A 14580-nucleotide genomic window follows, 5' to 3' on the forward strand; every position below is an offset into this window, starting at 1 on the left:
CCACCGCATTATAAGAAGGATGTGGAAGCTTTGGAAAGGGTGCAGAGGAGATTTACTAGGATGTTGCCTGGTATGGAGGGAAGGTCTTATGAGGAAAGGCTGAGGGACTTGAGGCTGTTTTCGTTAGAGAGAAGAAGGTTGAGAGGTGACTTAATTGGCACATGTAAGATAATCAGAGATAGGGTGGATAGTGAGAGCCTTTTTCCTAGGATGGTGACTGCGAGCACGAGGGGGCATAGCTTTAAATTAAGGGGTGAAAGATATAGGACAGCTGTCAGAGGTAGTTTCTTTACTCAGAGCGTAGTAAGGGTATGGAACGCTTTGCCTGCAACGGTAGTAGATTCGCCAACTTTTAAGTACATTTAAGTCGTCATGGGACAAGCATATGGACGTACATGGAATAGTGTAGGTTAGATGGGCTTCAGATTGGTATGGCAGGTCGGCACAACATCAAGGGCCGAAGGGCCTGTACTGTGCTGTAATGTTCTAACTATATTTCTAAAGTACATTATTTGCTGTAATCTGCTTTGAGACATTTGGTTGTAAAAAGCACTGTATAAATGCACGCCTTTTGATTTTGTCATTCTCACTATTTTATTAAACATCCAACATGAAGCAGAGAAACTGTAATATTAAATATATCCAAGAGCATTCAATATATGCAGAAGCAGTGAATGTATGTTTTGAAAATGCAGCAAACGGTTATTCTTGAATATGTCTCAATTAGTGCAAATAAACCTCACTGCTAATTCACTCCCAGGATTGTTTTTGATGTCTTTTATTGTAGTGGATCTGGCATGACAACATGCAATTTCTACAGGACAAGAACATTTTTGAGCACACCTACTTTGGGTAAGTGCTACTGGATTAGAATTTGATCTGCTCCAATGGAACATGTCTGGACTATTATAGAGTCACATTGGAAAAAAGAAACAGCGCTGATTTCAATAAATTCTGCTTTTTCAGTTTTATGTGGCAGTTATGCAGTAGCATCCCTAGCACACTACCAGAACCGAAAGCGGTATCACTTATGACTGCTAAGGTAAGTATTTAGTCCATGTTTAATGTTTTGCAACCACAAACTTTAGAAACACATTTTTTTGTATTGAATGTAAAAGAATAATCTAATCACACATGATTGTTAACTTGAATATTTCTCTGTTTTAAGCTAAGCACCTCTTTTGTCCTGGAAACTTTTATCCATTCCAAAGAAAAGGTAAGTGCAAGTTTTAATTATCGTAGTGCAGAATGCATCATATAATCCTTTGCAGGGTAGAAGCAGGCCATTCAGTCCATTGAGTCCACACTGACCCTCCAAATAGCATTCCCCCCCCCAGACCCATCCCTGTAACCCTGCATTTCCTGTGGCTAACCCACCTAGCCTACACATTCCTGGAAACTATGGGCAGTCTAGCATGGCCATTTCACCTAACGGGCACATCTTTAGACTGTGGGAGTAAACCCACACAGGCAAGAAGAGAATGTGCAAATTCCAGCAGTCCCCCAATGGTGGAATCGAACCTGGACCTCTGGTGCTGTGAGGCACTAGTGCTAACCACTGAATCACTGTGCTGTCCCACAATTGCTCCCCTTCCCTCACACTTTCGTCCGCCTGCTCCCAGTGTCACTCATCAAGTCATGTCCTGAGGTATCTGGGGTCGTGGAGTTTGGCTGCAGTCACCACTCTGGAATCATGCCAGGAGACTGGGTGAGGGAACCATCAATGTTGCAACTAAATATTGAAGATGTTATTGAAACTTAATTTGGCTGTGAGGCCATGTGTATATCTGTGCCATTGTGCCTACACAAAGGAGAATGGCAAAGCACCGATGTTGAGTCCCAGCATAAATAAGGTCATGACATTCATGTTAGAGGAACAACAGATTTTTGGCCTGTAACTCCCAATACAATATGACTCCATGCCTGGAGTTAACTCACTTTCAATGTGAACCTGAACTGAGATTTTTGGAAACTAATTACAATAATATGTTAATGCCCAACATTCAGAAGCAGATGCCAAAATTTAAAGTAACATTATGAGCGTAAAGCATGGATGCTTATCCCCTTCCTGCAACTGCTCACTGACATTATTTCCCAAGCTAATGTTGGCCTGCATGTAATTGAATAAAAATTTACCTAAAACTAGTTACCCAAACGTAATAAAATGGAATCCAGAATTAGCACTTACCTTTACTTTTAATATGCATCTCTCAACTGAATGGAGTAGTGTACTTCTTTATACAAATGCAATAGAAATAGATATGGCCATCTGAAAGCCTGATGTATGTAACTGAGGTTCGATTCTAGTTTCTGATATACTGTTGGTTAACCAACATCAGCTTGGGAACTAATGGCTGTGAGCACTTGCAGGAGGGGGATAAGCATCCATGCTTTATGCTCCTAATGTTACTTGAAATTTTGGCATCTGCTTCTGAATGTTGGACATAAACAGATTATTGTAATTGGTTTCCAAAAATCTCAGTTCAAGTTCACATTTAAGGTGAGTTACCTCCAAGCATGGAGTTATATTGTATTAGGAGTTACTGCTACTAGCAGAGCATTCTTTAATATACAATTCATGGATAACTGTCGCCTGTAGATGCATTCCTGTTCTGATGCATTTATGCAGGAGGAATGAACACTTTGTTTGGTTTCTGTCACTTCTCACAATTGTGATCTTGACCCTTAAAATGTTTGTTTATACATTCACTACTTCTTTTGAGGGGATGGTGAATTTGCCTAGATAATGTATTGAGTCAAAAAGATAAATCTGTTTCCTTCCCTCACATCATTGATTTTATAAACTTTAGATTACGGATTATGAATATCATGCCATGACCTGGTATTGTAATTCTCTTTCTCATAGCCTACCATGTTGCAATGGATTGAGCTTTTGACAAAACAATTTAATAACAGCCAGGCAGCCTGTGAGGTGAGGAACCTAACTGATCTCTTGGTAACTTCTTATACTTTGTTCTAAATGACTGCTTTTAAAGTTCTAGAGGAAGAGATTCCCTGACTAAGCTGGAAGATGTGATGTTGCTGGAACTTCACTGCTTCTTTTGTTATATTTCAGAAACATCAGAATAACCCAAGCCGCAAAAGATCGGTGCAATTATTACAAGAATCTGTTCTTTTTAAAGCATTAACACATGTCTAGTTTACTCTGCTTGTACATAACTCCACTTCTTACTAGAGACTCTAGGGTTGTTATTTATGCATGCATTTCCTTGACGATCAAGTTAAAATGTTTGGTAAGTTTAAAGCTTATGCTGTGGGGAGATCTCTCCAACATTCATGAAACATCTTTTCTTGACTTTACCAGATAACACGCTCGTTTTTATTCTTCTTTGCATTCCTATAATAGCAAACAATCTTCTGTCATGTAAGACATACACCATTTTATTAAATGTAGGCATCTGTAACTTCATAATTAACAGATACACCATATCTTAAAAGTTTTGTGCCTTTCTGCAGCTAGAAATCAGATTGTTCAAGTGATTACTTTATTTATGCTTGATGATTTATTTTAGATTAAGAAGGGTCTTAACACACTAGACAAAAACTATTTATACATAATAGTTTAGAAGAAATCAATCATTTGTTGATCAATAATTTCCATAACTGCCAAGTCAGTCAAGTATTTTTCTAATAAAGATTCTTTATAGAGGTATCTTATCTAAATTTCTATTCAGTATTGTAAGAGCATATCTTTATTAAATAGTTCAAGCCGAGATACAGAATAGAAGTCAATATCCCCTGAAAAATGACTACTATGTACATGAAAAACAAATCCTAAACCTTATGAGTAAATAGAACTGATTTGAATTTCGTTGTGGCTTTTCAGATTATTGTACACTGGCAGTCCCTAAACAGTTTACATTGATAAAAATTGCACAGATATGACTGTCAACAAACCAGTGAAGTCAGATTATCTGCTCTTGCAGCTGGTGCAGTTCAAGGGCATGTTGCACATCCAGAAACTGGTTCTGTATCTTTGAACCACTGTTGGAGTCTTAAAGTGATAGAAAAGTCTTAAGTAAACAAAAATAAAGACATTATTACAGACTGTTGTTAACTTGTTTGCTCAGCCAATTGACATCAGGTATGGTGGAGTCATTTTTTTTCTTGCAATACAAAAATGGCATCATTTCAGTCATAAGACCCTCTGGCAGCTGTTGAATATGTCTGTCTGCCCCTCTTCAGATCCATCATCAACTTCTTCACTAACAGGGTGCAGCAGGAAGCCTCCTTCAGTCTTTCCATGCAGTACCTAAAAAGAGAATCCTTGCAGTTTTGTCTTCTCTACCATGCTAAATCTTTAGTGTACAATCAAAAGTGATTTATCACGATCGCATTGTCATCTTATCCATTTTTCTCATAGCTACATATCATTACTCACAAATGATCAGTCACTGGCAGACATTTTACGAGAACTAAACTCTGTTTCTGGAATATGGTTATGGGAATAAGGTGGCCCGCAGAGTTTGAGCACAATCCTAGATGCTTGTACTATAAACCAAACGCTCCACAGGTGTGGGAACAGTCTGACCTAGCCTGCCTTCTGGCTCCTGGACCTTAGTTTTGTTTTGGAACTGAAAGCACCTTGTTGGATATCAATTGCAGCCTAAGTTGTTGCTGGCATGTCCTCCAAAATCTGTTAAACTGCAAACTACTGATTGTGACATACAGTGTGTATTTTAAACACCTACACCTCGTTCTTGACAGGTCTAGAATACAGTTGCTTTCTGTCTGCATATTTGAGTTGAATATGATATATCTAATAGTGGGATCAATGATAAAATTGCATGAATATTATAATTTCACTGCTAATATGAAAATTGTAACATGGAACCTTGGTTCAAAAATTGTCTTTGTGTAATTTGAAAATTCTAATTTAATCTTCTATTTCTACAGTGGTTTTTAGATCGAATGGCAGATGATGATTGGTGGCCAATGCAAATCCTCATTAAGTGTCCAAATCAGATTGTTAGACAGGTATAAAGTGCTTTAGTTCACTTGCTGTTACTGTAACTAATGTCAGAATATTTGACCATTTAAGTGTATTTCAGATAGTGCTTTCATTTTAATTTGAGTGTTTTGTATCCTTGTTAATATCTTTGGTAATTTTTTTAAAATTTAAGATGTGAAATAAAATGTGTAAAATCCTCTCCTTTTGCTCCTTACTTTGGGCTCTGCAGATGTTCCAGCGTTTGTGCATTCATGTGATTCAGAGACTCCGGCCAGTGCATGCACACCTCTACCTGCAACCAGGAATGGAAGATGGGTAATGACAAAAATCATTTCTGTATCTCGGAATATATTTTGATTTTAAAAAAAGCCTTGATTTCCCTCTGAAACAATACCAATCCTTTCTCATCCTATAAATAATCATAAGGTTAGTGTTTCAAGGCAATCTGCATGGGTGCCACTTGATCTGAGTATTTCCAGCATTGCAATTTTATTCTAGGTGTCGACAACTGTGCTACCTGCTTGTTTCACATCAATTTGTAAACAATTGGCATTTCTTCAAGTTTAACAGAGTAACAAGGTCAAAACCACCTCTCTGCAATCCATTAGAAAAATGAATGCCCTAACCTTGGATTCTTATTCTTCCCCTCATTCTTTATTCACAGATGGCGTATACTGTGCTATCACTTTAGTGGGTGGGGAGTGGGTGGTGCGATCTTGCTAATGAACAAGAAATCAGGATGTAGAACATGTGACCAGCAACCAGTGTCAGTCTAATGTGCCGTATGTAGGAATCTGGCTATGATTTTCTCCACTAGTTACTGGATTTCTGTAACAAGTCTGTCTCCTGGGCAATCCTACGACTGATCTTCAAACAATCAAAGCATACAATCATTTCCTAGTCCTGCTGAGAGTTTGGTAAATTTTTGTAATTAAAAACAGACCACTGGTGATCAGAGTTATAATATCTCATGAATGTAGGGAAGTCAACAGGTGAGGCCTCTGACAAGATTTGAAGATGTTCAGAAATTGTATATATAACATACTAAAACCCGAGGAGGCAAAAATAACTGTCAAATCATAGTCACAGGGGTGTGGGAAGAGAACCTTATTTCCAGTCTAGCTCACATGCAACCCATACTTTTGCCAGAATGGTGTCAGGGTCCATTGATTTTGCACTATCCAGTTCCTGATGTTATTTCTTGATTTCGCATAGTGTGAATTGAATTGATTGAAGGTTGGCATGTGAGATGCTGGGGACCTCTTCTAGCTGATCATTTTTGCAAATGCTTTTGCTTTCTGTCTTGGACTGATATGTCATACCTAGCACAAAGGAAGTTCATTGTGGTTGTCAGAGGCCCGTCGTCTCATCCCCTATAAAACCAAATGCCATCTCTGCAGGAGTTTCTCAGGGTAGTGCCTGAAGTCCAATCATCTTCAGCTGCTTTTCTTCATTGTGAAGTCAGAAGTGGGATATTCAGTGATATCCTCAGGTACTGAAGCAGCCCATGTCCAAATGTAGGAAGACATGACAATATCCACACCAAAAGGGCTGAAAAGTAGCAAGTGACATGCGTGCCACACAAATGCCAGGCAATGAGCATGTCCAATAAGGGATAATCCAACCATTGCCACGTGACATGAATGGAATTACCATCACTGAATCTCTCATATTCAATATCATGGGGCTACCATTAACCAGAAACTCAACAATTAGCCATATAAATATGTTTACACAAGGCTAGGAATCTTACAGTGATTAACTCAGCTGACTCCAGAAATCAGTCCACCACCTACAAGCCATAAGTCATGTGCGATGGAATAATCTCCACTTGCTTGAATGAGTGCGGCTGCAACAACACTCAAGAAGCTTGATACCATCCAGTATAAAACATACTACAGGATTAGCCCCATATCCACAAACATTCATTCAATCCAATACTGACATCGGGTAGCAACAGTATGTACGATCTAAAAGATGCATCGCAGAAATTCACCAAGGCTCCTTAGAGAGCAACTTACAAGCCAATGTGGAGCTGGAGGAACACAGCAGGTCAGGCAGCATCAGTGGAACAGGAAAGCTGATGTTTCAGGTTGGGACCCTTCATCAGAACTCTCTGGAGTTCTGATGAAGGGTCCTGACCCAAAACGCTGGCTTTCCTGTTCCTCTGATGCTGCCTGACCTGCTGTGTTGCCTCTGACTCCAGCATCTGCAGTTTTTGCTATCTCTGACTTAGGAGCCATGACCAATGCCGTGTAGAAGGACAAGGGCTGTAGATACATAGTAACACCAACATTTGCAAATTCCCCTCCATGCCATTCGCCATTCTTTCAGTGTCATTGGGTCAGAAACCTGGAATTCCTTCCCAGCACCACTGTGACTCTATCTTTAACGTATGTTCTGCAGCAGTTCACAAAGACAGCTCAGTGCCATCTTCCCAAGGGCAAATAGTGATAGGTAATCAGTGTTGACCTATCCCCACATCCCATGAGTGAATGAAAAACAAAAATACTTTTCATTGGTATTGTTTATTGCAAACTTATTTTTCCTGTGCTGGATTGTTGTAAATGCTTACATTGTTCAAAAGTTATTGATTTTTGAGACACATTTCCTTGCAGCAGTGCTCATAAAAGAATGCCTCCTCTCCCTTCAGTGAAGCCCCCACTCAGCAACCTAAATCTCTTGCAGTAAAACTTGCTTAAAACACTCCATTCCCTCCTGTGCAGTTAAAATTCCAACTTTGTATCAAATTGCCAAGTACTTGCTCTGGCATAGCCTGACCTTGTGCTCCTTACTCACTACGTGTTTCAAACAAATCCTCTTCCATTTAGAGAGGCTCTGAGGGCCCTGTTGTGGCACAGTGGTAATGTCCCAACTCCTGAACCAGGAGGCCCATGTTCAAGTCCCACATCTTCCAGAGGTGTGTAGTAATGTCTCTGAACAGATTGATTAGAAAAATAGATTGTTTTTTAGAAAGCCACTCTGCGTCACCAGCTAACTGACCGCTGCTTCCTGCTGTAGTGATTAACAACTATTGAACAAAAGGCTTTCAATTGATTGACAAATAAATGCCAGCCCTAGACAGTCCTCCACTTAGCGAGACAGTTTAGCTGACTTAAAAGTAATTATATCTAGATTTTCTTGATTTTGCTAGGTTCTAGCAAATGTTTCCAGGAATGAGAAATTTCAGTTATGTAGGATTCATGAAATTGGAATTATTATCCTTGGAGAAGTGAAGATTCATGGAGATATTTACCGTAATGAGGCTGGAGAGAGTAGAGTGAAATTGTCCCATTGGTGGAATGCTCAAGAACCAGAGTGAACAGATGTAAGGTAATTGGCAAACAAAGCTATGTCAACATAGTATTAAGATCTCAGCTGGGGTATTGTGTATGGTTCTGGCCATCATATTATGGGAAGGGTGTGAATACATTGGAGGGAGTACAGGAATGGTTTACGAGAATGGTTCCAGGGATGAGGAACTTCGGTTATGAGGATAGATTGAAGTAGGTCAGACTCTTCTTCTTGGAGAAAAGAAGTCTAAGAGGAGATTTCAAGAGACGTTTTCATAATTCTGAGTGGGCTGCATAGAGTAGATAGGTCGAAACTGTTCACGCTTTTAAGAGGAGCAAAAGAGTGTGAATTTAGTAATCGCAAGAGAAGCAAGGGTGCAGTGAGTAGTTACAATATGAAATACATTGCCTGGAAATATGTTGGAAGCAGATTTAGTTGAGGCATTTGAAAGGGCCTTAGATGATTTGCATTAAAATAATTGTTTAATTTCAAAAATAAAGGGTATGGGGTAAAAGCAGGAAATTGACAGTAGATAGTGATGCTCATTTGACAAGCCCATACAGACCAAAGGAATCCACCCGCACCATTACACTTGTCTGATTCTGTGAGTAATTAGGATCTGGAATACGCTGCCAAAGATCTGCATTCCTTCTAAGTTTTCTTGTCAGTCTGTAGACCTTCAAGACATCTGAGCCAGAAACCAATGTACGTGGAACTTCCAAACAACTGCACAGATTTGAACAAACATTGCTTGAGAGTGTCATGGAAACAGCAAGGCATTCAAGAGATAATTGGATTATTATCTGAAAGCAAAGAATAAACAGACTATGGGGATAGTGCGCAAGTGCCTGTGATGAATAGGTGTTGCAGAAAGCCAACACTGAAGTGGATTTCGTGTCCTCCTTCTGTGCTGCAATCATTACATGAATAGAGCATGGATCAGTACCTGGTGCTATGATGTTGTGGCCATAACAGAGACATGGGTTTCTCATGGGCAGGAATGGTTCCTGGATGTTCTAGGCTTTGGAACATTTAAAAAGAATAGGGATGGGGGAAGGGGAGGGGTGTAGCACTACTAATCAGAGAGGGTATCACAGCTACAGAAGCTTCCATTGTCGAGGAAGATCTGCCTACTGAGTCAGTATGGGTGGAAATTTGGAACAGCAAGGGAGTAGTCAACTCGTTAGGGGTTTTACTACAGGCTCCCCAATAGCAGCAGGAGATTGAAGAAAGCATAGGTCAACAGATTTTGGAAAAGTGTGGATGCAGTAGGGTTGTTGTAATGGGTGACTAACTTTCCTAATATTGATTGGAACCTCCTTTGAGCAGAAGATTTGAATGGAGCTGTTTTTGTAAGGTGTGTTCAGGAGGGTTTCCTAACGCAGTACGTTGACAGGCCGACGAGGGGAGAGGCCATTCTAGACTTGGTGCTCGGAAACAAGCCAGGGCAGGTATCAGATTTTGTGGTGGGAGAGCATTTTGGTGATAGTGACCATAACTGCCTCACATTCTACATAGCTATGGAGAAGGAGGGGATTAGGCAAAATGGGAGGATATGTAATTGGGGAAGAGGAAACTGACACGATTAGACATGAGTTAGGAAGCATGGACTGGGAGCAATTGTTCCATGGTAAGGGAACTATAGACATGAGGAGACTGTTTAAGGAACAGTTGTTGCGAGTGATGAATAAATATGTCCCTCTGAGACAGGCAAGGGGTAAGATAAAGGAACCTTGGATGACGAGAACAGTGGAGCTTCTTGTGAAAAGGAAGAAGGCAGCTTACATAAGGTGGAGGAAGCTAGGGTCAAGTTCAGCTAGAGAGGATTACATGCAGGCAAGGAAGGAGCTCAAAAATGGTCTGAGGAGAGCCAGGAGGGGGCACGAGAAAGGCTTGGCAGGATGAATTAGGGAAAACACAAAGGCACTTCCTAATTGAGGACCTAATTGAGGTATTCAAGATAAGAGGCATAGATAGAGTTGATAGCCAGAGACCATTTCCCAGGGCAGAAATGGCTAGCACGAGGGGTCATAGTTTTAAGCTGGTTGGAGGAAAGTATAGAGGGGATGTCAGAGACGGGTTCTTTACACAGTTGAGAGAGCATGGAATGTGTTGCCAGCAGTTGTGGAAGCAAGGTCATTGGGGTCATTTAAGAGACTGCTGGACATGCATATGGTCACAGAAATTTGAGGGTGCACACATGAGGATCAATGGTCGGCACAACATTGTGGGCTGATGGGCCTGTTCTGTGCTGTACTGTTCTATGTTCTATGTTCTATGATCTTCCCCTAGTCCCTTACTACTCTTCCAAGTTTTAATCATTGGACAGTCGAAGGATATCTCAAGTATATTCATGGGGCACACAGGGAATTGAATACTCAATCTGCTCCGCGCACCTGAAATAATTTGTCACAATTCATTGTCAGACCTTTCAGAGACAGCCTTTCAAATAAGGCACAAACTATGTGACAGCCTCAGCACTGTGTCCCAGGCCTATCAAAGCAAATGGTTTGCACCTTTGAAATACTCATTTTGAAATACAAGATGACAAAATAGGGTCAGTTATTGCAACCCTACACTTACGAGCACCAGTGCAAAGCCTGTTTAGAAGGTTGGAGGACACACAACACCAGATTATAGTCCAGTAGATTTATTTGAAATCTCAAGCTTTCAGAGCACTGCTCCTTCATCAGGTGAAGTGAGCAGTGCTCGAAAAGGTTGTGATTTCACATAAACCTGTTGGACTATAACCTGGTAACATGTGACTTCTCACCTTGTTCACCAGCACCTCCACATCCTGTTTAGCAGGTTGACTAAGACAACCTCTCCAGGCAATTATCTGTTAAATTTTTCAGCAAATGAGGGCATTTTTCTTGTGAAACAATGAAGAATTAACACAGTACACAACCAAAATACAAATACAAAACTGCTTAGTCTGCACATCGGCAAAAGGTTCAAGTCATTATATCCTTCCCAGGGAACTTGGCACTCAGAGGTATCGAGAGTTTGCAGTTAACCTAAATATTGAGAGATCATAACACCTGATAGAACTACATGGAAAAAACACAGAAGTTAACTTGGGGAACTGGACAATTATATAACACTCAGTATTCCAATTGTGCATTGAACAGATACAAAGATAAACTCTGAACTTGTGTCTGTGACTTGTTTTCCTCAGTCATCACTGTAACAGTTTATAAAATAATAACAATGCAGTGACAAGTCAGTATTACTCAGGTAATCAAAAGTTTCAAGTTCTTCAGTTATTATTTTGTGTATGAATAATGTTCACGACAATTCTAATGCACGTATTTTAATTCTTAGCTTGTTATTTTATCTTGGAGAACAGGGATGTTGTGATATCAGTTTAGAGGAAAATGTGCCAATGATCAAATAACAAAGAATGCAGTGCATGTAATTAGCAGCAATTGTTAGCTTAACTTGCAGTGTGTGGCTGTGCTTTCCTTCTAAATAGTTCCTGAATTTTTGTAACACACCTGGTTACTGAGCAATCCTGTAACAGATCTTCAAATAAAAAGAACCTGTATCCATTTACTAGTCCCGGTGTGAGATTGGTAAATTTCTGTAAGTAAATACAAAACCGCTACAGCTTACCCATTTGGAGAGCTGGTAGAGACACGGTAAGTCACATGGTTTCTTTCTGTAGGAATTCTATGCCTCTGACAAGTGCATAGAATATGAAATTAATGCTGTGTTATTTGTGCCTGCCCAATTATAATCAACAAATAAGAATTGGCTGTGCAGAGCTCATGTCATATAGTATTGTGTGGTGAATTTGAATATTTCTATTATTTTATAAAGTTCAACATTTTTCTTCACTGTCGCAAGTAAACTGCACAGTGATCTAGTAAATGACATGTATTTAGGTGGGGAAGATCCTGTGTGGCCATCCTGTTTGATTTCTTGGAGGAAGTTTGCAACACCAGTTGTATTGGCAACCTCTGCATGGTCAACCATGATTTACAAAGCCACTTTATCAAAGTTCCACCCTATAACCTATATAGGCTTTTTGACATTTAAAGCTAAGATAGTAACCAAATGATTGGACTCCATTGATTTAAAACACATTCTTTTAAGGGAAAGAAACCATACTGACCAGTTCTTTTCCTGAAAGTGGATTAATTGTCCTCCCGTGTTTGAGATTTAAGTTTTTTTTTCACTTCCCACTTATCACTTGGAACTAAAGTTCCCTCTACATATATGCAGAACAATGACCAACAAAGCAAAAGTGTTGCATTGTATATAACCAGAAATTGGTGGGCAGATCTCAGCAGGTCTTGCAGCATCAATGGACAGAAAGCAAAGTCAGCTTCTCATGTCTAGTGACCTTTTTTCTGAACTGATGGCAGCTTGGAAAAGGTGGGAGATGTGCTGAAGATGGGGTTGGGGAATGGGTATTAACTGCAAGTTAAAATTATTAGAAGCTAAATGTAGGACTGATATAAGGACATTCTGCCAAAGACTCATGTAAATTTTCAGTAACAAAGTATAAGTGAAACTACTGGAATAATTAAGAATTAATTAGGTCCTGCTGTAGGAGAGATGCTAGCATTTGTGCTGATAGATTAAGAATGATCAGATGGTTTTCTTCATGGGTGAAGATCTTGTGAATCATCAGATTTTCACCTGTTTCTTTTATTTGACACGCCTGCTTTTGATGAGAATCTGCTCCATGTAAATACCAAGTCAGGGTTAAAAATTAAAATTTTTAGACTGTTTGATACTTAAGAAATGTGATCATATCTTGCAGTGAGTTCAGAGTTTGAACAAAAAATTAATTCCCATTTATGTTTCTTTGTCATCTTGTAAACCTAGTCTTTTGCTTTATTGTGAAGTTGAACCTCATGGCATCTCAATCTTTTCTCTAATGAAACATATTCTTCCTATGGAATTTCACTTCATAGTTTGCGATTTTAGATCTCTAATTAATTGCATCAATTGTACATTACAGAAATGATAGCATCTGTTCTGAGAATTAATCATTCTGAATTGCTGCTTGTTACAACTCCGCTCCATGATTCAAACCTTATGTGAGATATTAATGCCATCATCGACATTCGGTATTTATTTTCTCTCTTTTGCACCTATTGGGTGCAAAGTTGTTTTTTTTTCTGTGGAGTATTCAGCCATGAATCCATTTGTGGACTTTGCTGTCAAAACATTACTCTGATTTTGTTCCTCACAAAGGGGAATGGACCTTTGCCATTGAGCAAAAGATTTTTCAACACAACCTGAGCTTTTCAAATCATTTCTTCAATCTTTAGAATATTAGAGAAAATAGAAATGATATTCATTGCCCATATTTAGCTAATATTAATTTAGAACTGCAAAATTGACCCTTGGTTGTGGTTCAGCAGCATCAGGCCAATTTGTTAATGCCTTGCTTTAATTAGAGTTCACTCTGCCTAAAATTGCAGAGTGATCCCACTTTGTATCTTGAACCATAGTCATTTATATATTTTTATTTCCAGTGGAGCAGTTGACAGTAGATGAGGTGAGATTTGGTTGAATCATTAAGTAGCTTTATTCTACATAGACCAAAATAATTCTTGAGAGGAGCATCGTATTTTTTAAAAATCAGCATTAAAAGTAATTCTTATGAATTATTTTTATGGAAAATGGTTACAAAAGAATTTTAAAATAGGAAGCATCTTGCAGATATCCACTACCTGAAACATTGTGTTAGTATTTGTCTATCTCCATAAAAATGGAAGTAAACTTTAAAATCCTCAACATCTCACTTGTGGAACAATGTTTTGGTGCATACTAATTGCATCAGTGTAAACTTAACAATAAGCCAGTTACATTTGTGATGGCTCACGTATGTACATTGCATGGTTGACAGTCTGCTCCCAAAAATCTCTGCTACCCAAAGACGACCTACATGATGAATTGGACACCAAGTCTGGATTCTCTAAGCATCCATATTTCTGCTTCAAAGCAATCTGCAAACGAGTCAGGAAGATGAGAGAATGAGAGACCTCTGGATCATAGAATAGCCAGGGGGACATTGAAAGGAGCAAGAAGAATTTGAAAGAGAAGAAGGCTGAGAAGAGATCCCAGAAAAGATGGATGTTAGCAAATCTTGCCTCCCTGTCTTACTGTCGTTGATAGAATAGGTCCCTGAATCACACCACAGGATGTTGTAACACACAGTTACAATCTGACTGTCTCATGAGATAGAAACCTTCCAGTGAAGCGTACATACCTTTATTGCCCTGGCTTTCAGCTACTTGGCTGTGCTGTGGTGTTTGGTGTTTCTGAGGATGATAAAAACATGGATGAAGTCCAGC

The 14580-nt window shown here is 39.3% G+C and overlaps 1 protein-coding gene across 1 annotated transcript in view; it reads left to right on the forward strand.

Moving 5' to 3' along the window:
* usp34 (ubiquitin specific peptidase 34) overlaps positions 1-14580 on the forward strand; it is a 329850-nt gene that overhangs the window by 248174 nt on the left and 67096 nt on the right. The window contains exons 54-59 of the mRNA XM_059648851.1: positions 788-852; positions 967-1042; positions 1169-1216; positions 2867-2932; positions 4918-4998; positions 5202-5287. Coding sequence (XP_059504834.1) covers positions 788-852; positions 967-1042; positions 1169-1216; positions 2867-2932; positions 4918-4998; positions 5202-5287 — 422 coding nt within the window. The remainder of the gene's footprint in view (positions 1-787; positions 853-966; positions 1043-1168; positions 1217-2866; positions 2933-4917; positions 4999-5201; positions 5288-14580) is intronic.

The sequence above is a fragment of the Stegostoma tigrinum genome, chromosome 9 (assembly GCF_030684315.1).
Source record: "Stegostoma tigrinum isolate sSteTig4 chromosome 9, sSteTig4.hap1, whole genome shotgun sequence".
Taxonomy (NCBI): Eukaryota; Metazoa; Chordata; class Chondrichthyes; order Orectolobiformes; family Stegostomatidae; genus Stegostoma; species Stegostoma tigrinum.